At 54.7% G+C, this 8,667-nt stretch overlaps 1 protein-coding gene and 1 long non-coding RNA gene across 3 annotated transcripts; both read left to right on the top strand.

Moving 5' to 3' along the window:
• Positions 1–3,220: 3,220 nt before the first annotated feature.
• Positions 3,221–4,260, top strand: LOC136502728 (uncharacterized). The gene is made up of 3 exons (XR_010770672.1): positions 3,221–3,793; positions 3,879–3,987; positions 4,073–4,260. It is a non-coding gene; the product is annotated as an uncharacterized lncRNA (long non-coding RNA).
• A 1,923-nt stretch (positions 4,261–6,183) lies between these two features.
• On the top strand, positions 6,184–6,979 carry LOC136506144 (uncharacterized). 2 transcript variants are annotated; one of them, XR_010771411.1, is made up of 3 exons: positions 6,184–6,272; positions 6,348–6,725; positions 6,802–6,979. XR_010771411.1 is itself a non-coding variant. In XM_066501259.1 (2 exons), the coding sequence occupies exons 1-2, from the start codon at positions 6,213–6,215 to the stop codon at positions 6,639–6,641; spliced, it is 354 nt and encodes a 117-aa protein (XP_066357356.1). In that variant the 5' UTR covers positions 6,184–6,212; the 3' UTR covers positions 6,642–6,979. The 2 variants fall into 2 exon arrangements, 1 of the variants encoding a protein (XP_066357356.1); XM_066501259.1 differs by having other exon boundaries at positions 6,348–6,979.
• Positions 6,980–8,667: the final 1,688 nt, after the last annotated feature.

Raw genomic sequence — 8,667 nt, 5'->3', positions numbered from 1 at the left:
CCCCCAGGCGGCGGGCGCCCTCCCCCGCGCGGCGCGGCCTCCGGCGCCCCCCCCCCCCCCCCCCGCGCTGGTCCCCTCCCCGGCGGCGCCCCCCCTCCCCCCGCGCTCCCCCCCCCCGCGCTGGGCCACCCCCGCGGCGCGTCCCCCCCCTGCGCTGGCCCCCCCGCGCTGGGCCCCTCCCGGCGCGGCCGCCCCGCCCAGGCCCCTCACCGGCGCTGCCCCGCCCCGATCCGGCCCCGGCCAGGCGCGCCGCCACGTGCAGCTCCGGCGTCGGCCCCGCAGCGGCCGCGGCCTCGCCCCGACCCGCCCCGGCGCCGTCGCTGCCCCGCCCCGATCCGGCGTGCCCCGCTCCGTCCGCCGTCCGCCGTCCGCGCGCCGTTCGCCGTCCGCCGGCCCTGCGTCGCCGTCCTCGCCGCGCTGTCCTCGCCTCACCGTCCTCGCCTCGCCGCGCCGTCCCCGCCTCGCCGTCCTCACGCGCGCCTCTGCTCCACGCGCCGGGTGACGCCGTCCGTGACGACGAGGTAGTAGTACTACTAGTAGTAGTAGTTTACTTTATTAATACCTGCTTATATTCTTCTGCATGGATTGGAAATACATTTGTGGTTGTCGGCCATCGTGCCTGACATGTATATGTGTTTGTCGGCCATCGTGCCGTCTTTTCTTGCAGGTTTGGTAACCTTCCCGTACAGGGGAGGTGCTGCCGAAATTTTTCGTTCTCACTAATTGTTTTTCTTTTTCAGGAGGGCTCCCATTGGAGGCTAGCCGGAGGAGCACGACTCGGCACTGCCCCGCTAGCCTTTCTTCACCGGCACCTGCGGTATGACCCCTCTTTCCGCCACATGTAGTCGTAGGTCGCGTTACCCAGTTAGGCGTCTCCCGTCCGAAACGGATACGGTTGGAAGTATGCGTTCTTCGCATATGTATAACCGTATCCGTTTCGGATTGTCCACGTTATTTGGACAGCCCGAGGATGCGCAGACGAGGTTAGCTCCCATGTTCCGCTCCCGTCCGAGTCGGAGTTTCGGCAGGACCTCCCCGTTGTTCTCTGGATACACACTCTCCCCGCCGGGACGTGTATCGGGAGAACAGCGGGGAGGTGCTGCCGAAATTCTGTCTCGGACAGGAGCGGAGCATGGAAGCTAACCTCGTCTGCGCATGCTCGGGTGGGATTAGGACCTATCCTTCACCTATTAGATGGTAGGAGCGCGTTGTAGATGCACTTGCTGGTTTTATCACATGTTAACATTGCCGCATGACAGAGCATGGGTGACCGTGAGTGGATGTACTCGGGCTTCGCAAGTAAGAGCCACGAATGGATCAGGGGGACGACTAAGTTCCTAGAGCATGCATTTGGCCCAGCTGCTAAAGGGTCGATTCGGATGCCGTGTCCCTGCAGCGAGTGCAGGAACAAGAAGAAGAAAGTAAAGGCTCAGGTGTTGAGAGATCTGTTCAAGCACGGGTTCGTTCCAAACTATACCCGTTGGCGCCACCATGGTGAATACCATCCTATTAGGGACGAGGTGGTGCGACCCGTCCTCGAGGAGTATGATGGCGATGCCGGGATGGCAGACATGATGACAGACTTCCACGAAGCACGGTTTGGCGAAGGAATGGATGTGGAGGAAGATCCGGAGGAAACCGCGAAGGCCTTCTACGACATGATGGAGTCGGCACAGAAGCCCCTTCACGAGAAGACAAAGCTTACGCAACTGGATGCCGTCTCACGCCTGATAGGGTTGAAGTCGTAGCTGGGCATTAGTCGAAACGGCTTCGATCTCGTGTTGAGCATTGTTGGGGGACTGCTTCCGGCAGATCATGTCCTGCCGACGAACACCTACGCTACACAGAAGCTCCTTCGTGCACTTAAGATGCCGTATGAGGGGATCCATGCTTGTCCGAAGGGGTGCGTCCTGTTCAGGGGAGACCTCGAGGAAGCAAAAACCTGTCCGAAGTGCGATGCCTCTAGGTTCGTGTTGGTAGAAGGCTCTGATGGCAGCATGAAACAGTCAAAGGTCCCCGAGAAGGTCGTACGGCACCTTCCTTTCGTACCGAGGCTGCAACGGCTGTATATGACGGAGGAGTCCGCGAAATAGATGACGTGGCACAAGAATGGCAAAAGATACCATCCTGACAAGATGGTACACCCGGCGGACGGTGATGCATGGAAGCACTTCGATAACATGAATCCTGTCAAGGCTATGGAGGCTCGGAATGTACGCGTAGCGCTGGCAACAGATGGGTTCAACCCGTTTGGAATGATGGCGGCCCCGTACACTTGCTGGCCCGTGTTTGTGATCCCCCTCAATCTCCCCCCCGGCGTCATGTTTGAACCTAAGAACGTGCTCTTGACGCTGATAATACCTGGACACCCGGGCGACAATATGGGTGTGTTCATGCAGCCGGTGTGGGATGAATTGGAACTTGCTTGGGAAGAGGGGGTACTCACGTACGACCGGGCTACGAAGAGGAACTTTAGAATGCATGTGTGGTACCAGTATTCAATGCATGACTTCCTGGCGTATGGCTTATTCAGCGGGTGGTGTGTTCACGGGAAGTTCCCTTGCCCGACATGCAAGGCAGATGTGATGTTCACCTGGCTGGCCAAGGGCGGCAAGTTTTCTTCTTTCGACAAGCATCGCCAATTCCTGCCTGAGAACCATGAATTCAGGCTAGATGTAAAGCACTTCACGAAAGGCGTTCAAGTCACCGGCCCCATTCCGCAGGTTAAGAGCCCTGCCGCCGTCCTTGCCGACATACAGGCTCTCGAACCTGAGGAAACAGGTGGGTTTAAGGGATATGCTCGGGACCACATGTGGACTCATATATCGGGCTTGACTAGGCTCCCCTACTTCAAGGACCTTCTTCTTCCACACAACATCGATGTAATGCACACAGAAAAGAATGTGGCCGAGGCACTCTGGGCAACACTCATGGACATTGGCAAAAAGTCGAAGGACAACGTCAAGGCTAGACTGGACCTGGAGATGATCTGTGATAGACCAAACCTGGTGATGAAGACCCCTGTGCCCGGCAGGAAATGGAAAAGGGGGCCGGCCGATTACATCCTGAAAAGGGCAGATAGGAAGGAAGTTCTGCAGTGGATCAAGACGTTAAAGTTCCCCGATGGGTATGCGGCGAATCTGAGCAGGGGTGTGAACTTGCAGACTATGAAAGTCTTAGGGATGAAGAGCCATGACTTTCACATATGGATTGAGCGGATCCTTCCTGCGATGACCCGGGGATACCTCCCAGAGCATGTGTGGCGCGTCCTGGCAGAGTTGAGCTTCTTCTTCCGCCAGCTTTGTGCCAAGGAGTTGTCTCGAGATGTTTGTGTTGAACTGGAGAAGGCTGCACCTCTGTTGCTCTGCAAGTTGGAGATGATATTTCCACCCGGCTTCTTTCTGTCCATGCAGCATCTGATCTTGCACCTACCGCGCGAGGCACGGTTGGGGGGTCCCGTGCAGGCCCGTTGGTGCTATCCAATCGAGAGGTGTCTAAAGCTTCTTCGGAAAAATTGTAGAAATAAAGCCAAGATTGAGGCTTCCGTGGGAGAGGCCTCCGTTCTAGAGGAGGTGTCGACCTTCACACAGGCGTACTATACTGAGAAGCTTCCCAGCATGCACAATCCAACCCCTCGTTACAACGCTGACGAGAACTCATCGATACTCAGCCTTTTCCAAGGGGATCTCGGGAGTGGAAGCGCAGGTACCAACAAGCAGTTGAACCATCAGGAGTGGCAGACTATCATGTTCACATTGTTGATCAACCTTGATGAAGTGATTCCTTATCAGAAGTAAGTTCTCAATGAGCTTGTTACCTACGCCGTCACTATCCTCCATCTATCATGGTCTGACCCTCTAGTTTCTTCCTTCTTTCAGGGAATTTATTAGTCAATACTGGAGAGGCAATAGGGCTCCTACCGAGCAAGAAGAAGACAATCTTCTTAGACACGGTGTGCCCGATTTCATCTCCTGGTTCTGTACAAAGGTACCAACCAACTAACCTCTTTCCGACTTTGTGATTCCACTTTGCTCCCCGGAGCGAGTTATGTAACGATCTCCTACCCTTGCAGGCCCGAACGGATGCAGAAATGAGCGATGAATTGAAACAGGTGGGCCGTGGCTTCTCCCGTAGGGTGAAGTCATTCACCGTTTATGATGTGAATGGCTATCGCTTTCGCACGAGAAGCTACGAGGAGAGTCGACCCAACCTAAAAACCATGTGCTGCGGAGTTCGTACGCCCGGCACGGATGGGAAGGACTACTACGGCATGGTCGAAGAGATATACGAGCTCAACTTTAAGGGTGCCGGGACTTTAGCGCCGGTGGTATTCAAATGCCATTGGTTCGATCCTGATATCACGAGGAAAGACCTTACGATAGGTCAAGTCGAGATTCGACAGGACTCCAGCTATAAAGGAGACGATGTCTATATTGTGGCCAACCAAGACGCCACGCAAGTTTATTACCTCCCATGGGCGTGCCAAAAAGACGAGAAGCTTGCGGGGTGGAGCCTTGTGCATTTGGTGTCGCCGCGCGGCAAAGCGCCTCTCCCAAACGACGACGATTACAACTTTGACCCAAGCACCGATGAGTTCTATCAACCTGAGGGGCTAGAAGGTACCTTGGAGATCGACATTGGTTCGCTCATGGGCATGGAAGTAGACAACGAAATCGATGAGGACGAGGGTGAGGAGGTGCAGGATGCTAGGGACTTAAGAATGCTTGAGCGATGGCAGATGCAGCGCGATGGAGTTGTCCAGGAGGAGGTACATGATGATGACTATGGAGACAATGAGGATGATGATGACAGTGATGACTTAAGGGAGCTCGACAATATTGATAGCGATGACGACGATAGTGATAGAGATGACGACTCCACGCCCGAGATATTGCCGTTCGCGGAGATAATTACGAGGCCATGTAATACTATATTGTTATTATTATGTTCCTTTACAAGTACTTGTCATTTATTTATGCTAACAGTTTTGTTCTTTGTCATTGCAGGCACTCGACAAAATGCCAGGCGGACGGCGGCAGCGGCCGCATCGAGCAGTACGCTCGGCGTACCAGGTCCCCCCGCAGGAGACCACCGACGACGACGAGGAGGAGGAGGAGGTGTTGGTGCGCGGGTCGTCTAGTAGGGGGTCCCAGCCCCCCAGCGGACGTCGCCAGGCGACCAGGAGGCTGCCGTTCTCGTCCTCGCAAGGGGGGACGATGTCGCGTGACGACGAGCGCGGCGGCGACGACGACGACGACGACGACGATGACGACGACGACGGCGACGACGCGCCTACACCAGGCGAGACGGCTTCGACTTCGTCAGGCGTGGCCAAGGTGTACTCGCGCGGGCCCACGCAGCTTCCTAGGGTGCGGCCGCAATTCCACCAGCGCCCGGTGATCACACCCGTGGGCCAGACGTAAGTAACCATTATTGATTTCACTACTTGTTCATATGACATGTCAAAAATCGAACTGAAGACTAATAATTGTTCTTAATGACTCGTGCAGTTCCTGGAAGATTGTGAGTGGAGCAGGTCAAGCACGCCATATCAATGGCATCCAGGGCCTCCTGATTAAGGAGTACTACCCTGGCCTTGTCAACGTCAACGGCGAGATGAAGGTGCCCACCAAGTGGTCCCACTTCTACCTCGTCGAGGAGGGTGGCGAGACCATCGCGGCAAAGATAAAGAGGGAGTTTTGGGTGAGTCTTTCATCGCACCGCATTGCTAAATAGTACGCATTCGTCGGACTTCTTGCAAAAAGGAAATGCTACATGATGTGTCTGTGTGCAGGACTTCTTCACGTGCGAGGAGGGTAAAGCAGCCCAGGCGGCGCGAGTGCAGGAGGCGGTCTGCAAAGATCGTCTCAAGGACCTGTACCATGAGGCGCGCATACAGGCCATCCGCGACTTCCACGCCAACGTGCTTGGAGAGAACATCAAGAAGCCCCAAATCCGCCAGAGAATGAACTCGAGGGAGGCCGACCTCACCCAAGCGCAATACGAGCAGGTAATTAAGTATGACAACATTCGTTCAGATTCCTTCAGTGAAACATTACACTAATCTTCTCGCATGTCAAATACTTGATGTCATGCAGGTGTGTCCGTCGTGGTGCGACAACCACAGGGAATGCTGGACGGAGATTGTGCGCATGTGGCGCACGGATGAGGCGTATGCGAGGCGCGCCGACCGTCAGGGCCGCCGCGCGCAGATGCGAGGGGTGTCACACCACCAAGGGAATCAGCCCCTCCCCCAGTTCGCGACAAGATGGGTATGCGTCCGTTCATGTCTTAATCCTTGCGCTCAATTGTCAATACTTGTAACCATGTTTGTGTTTTCAATGCAGACGCAGACGCACGGTGGGCAGGAAATCAACGAGTACACCGCGTACCTCCTCTCTCACAAGGGCAAGGCGACGGATCCGAACAACGTCTACAACCCGGAGGACGGGCCCGATGCGTACACCAACCCCACCGCCTACGAGAAGGCCACCGAGTACACCGTCGCGGCTCGCCAGCGCTACGGGGAGACGTTCGACCCCACCGCCGAGCCCCTGGACACAGACCTCCTGCAGAGGTTGGGACCAGGGAAGCAGCACGGCCGCTACTACATGGCCCACAGCGCCCTCGACCCGTCCTAGGTTCCTACGCTGACCCAGGTTCGATCCACGCCCACGAGCTCCAGCGACATCCCCGTAGCGCCCCGGCGGCAGTCAGCGTCACAGGTAAGTGCCGTTTCGTTCGTCGTTCACTCGTTTCGCACCTGTACATACAATCAACACTGCGGATGTAATATTGCAGGCCCAGATGGAGGCCAAGATGGAGGAGAGGATCGCCACGTTGCACGCGCAGATGATGGCGCAACAGATGGCTTACCAGCAAAGCCTGCAGCAGCACTACAACACTCAGATGCAGAACATGGCCAGCTTCTTCCAGTCCATGCAGACGCCCGGGGCGTCTACACCGCCTCCTCTTCCAATGTTCGCTCCACCGCCTCCTCCTTCAGAGTTTTTTCCTGTGCCTGCTCTTGTCGCTCCTAGAGGGACCCCGGTGAGTATATTGACTCTTGCTTTAACTTGTGCGTCCATGCTGCAGATACTAATGACATCACTTGGCGTTTAACTTGTGCAGGTACAGTCGACGGGTTCGAACCCGTCTCCTGGAGGTCCCGGCCATCAGATGATGTCGTATCCACCACCTGCACCCTATCCACCGTATCCACCTCCGCGTGGCCCTCCTCCGACGTACTCGTGGCCGCCGGTGCGCGGAGGGTGGCAGTACGCGCAGGCGCCTCAATTTGGTCCAAGGGGGTTTCCGTGGGCAAACCCTGGGGGCTCTGGGGGTGGAGCGGATGACGAGACCGGGGACGGCGCGACGAGCTAGGTACTTGTCGATTCTGTTATCATGTATCCACCGTATCGTCGAAGTTGTTGTCATGTATTTCTTTTCTTCGTTATGGACCTAGACTTGTTATGTTGAACTTCGTGTGATGGACGTCGACTTGTGGTGTTCGACGTGTTGGACTTCATGTGATGGTTGTAATGCACTTGTGTGGTTGTTATTGTGACATATATGTGAGATATATGTGATGTTGTGCGTTATTGTGATATATGTGGTGATGTTGGCGACAAATGTGATGAAATTGTGATATAAATGGTGCTACCGGTGCTTCTGGTGAAATTGGATTATAATTTGTGATTTTGCAGGGTTTTGATGCGAGAAAACAGAAAACAAAAGCAAAAAAAAAAATTCCAGCTTTGCCGACTGTTTACAGTCGGCAAAGCTGGGCAAAAAAACCCCAGGACAGAGTCTTTGCCGACTGCAATGGGAGGCAGTCGGCAAAGAGGTCAAACCTTTGCCGACTGCAACTCCGAAAGCAGTCGGCAAAGAACATTTCAAAAAAAAATTTCTTTCTTTGCCGACTGCCGAGCTGGCGGCCAGTCGGCAAACAATTTCTGAAAAAAAAAATCTTTGCCGACTGCCGAGGAAACAGCAGTCGGCAAAGCCTGCCGTCAGTGCTGACGGCGCCACGTGGCTATGCCGACTGCTGGCGTGGCAGTTGGCAAAGGATTTGCCGACTGTGTGCCACGTGGCAGTCGGCAAATCCGCCTTTGCCGACCCAGGCTTTGCCGACTGCTCTTTGCCGACTGCCACGTGGCTTTGCGGTCGGCAAAGCCTTTGCCGACTGGGTTTATGCCTTTGCCGACCGGGGCAAGCAGTCGGCAAAGAGGCGTTTTCCTGTAGTGGATATCGATGTTTTTACAACATGGATGAAGCTAACCCCACTCGGATTGATCCCGGACGATCTAAATGACTGGCGGCGCGCACATTTGATGGTTAGAAAAATAAGTATAAACCAAAAACGAATATACTAGACTAGAAGATAATAACTCACTATATATCATCTTGGCGAGTGTCATCAGTTCATTAACGACTAGCTCTAGCTCTACATGTACGCCAGCAGTGGCTCGTGAAATTATCAAATGCATGCACCATATTATATTTGCTTCAAAAAACATGACTCACCTTTTTCCCCTTCCTTTCCGGTCTTAATTATTTGACCAGATATCGTGTAGTTTAATTAATTATTTTATACTTTATGTACTCACAGAGCTATATGTTATTTTTGCATTGTAGTGGTAGTACTCACCAGGGGTGTTCTGCTTG

The sequence above is a fragment of the Miscanthus floridulus genome, chromosome 14 (genome assembly GCF_019320115.1).
Source record: "Miscanthus floridulus cultivar M001 chromosome 14, ASM1932011v1, whole genome shotgun sequence".
NCBI classification, from domain to species: Eukaryota; Viridiplantae; Streptophyta; class Magnoliopsida; order Poales; family Poaceae; genus Miscanthus; species Miscanthus floridulus.
This window is presented reverse-complemented; position numbering and strand designations above follow the sequence as displayed.

Excerpts from the sequence above, each read along its gene's own strand:
- LOC136506144 (XM_066501259.1), top strand. The coding sequence starts at position 6,213 with ATGCGAGGGGTGTCACACCACCAAGGGAATCAGCCCCTCCCCCAGTTC. Across the intron at positions 6,273-6,347 it reads CCCAGTTCGCGACAAGATGG|ACGCAGACGCACGGTGGGCA; the intron begins GTATGCGTCCGT and ends TTTTCAATGCAG.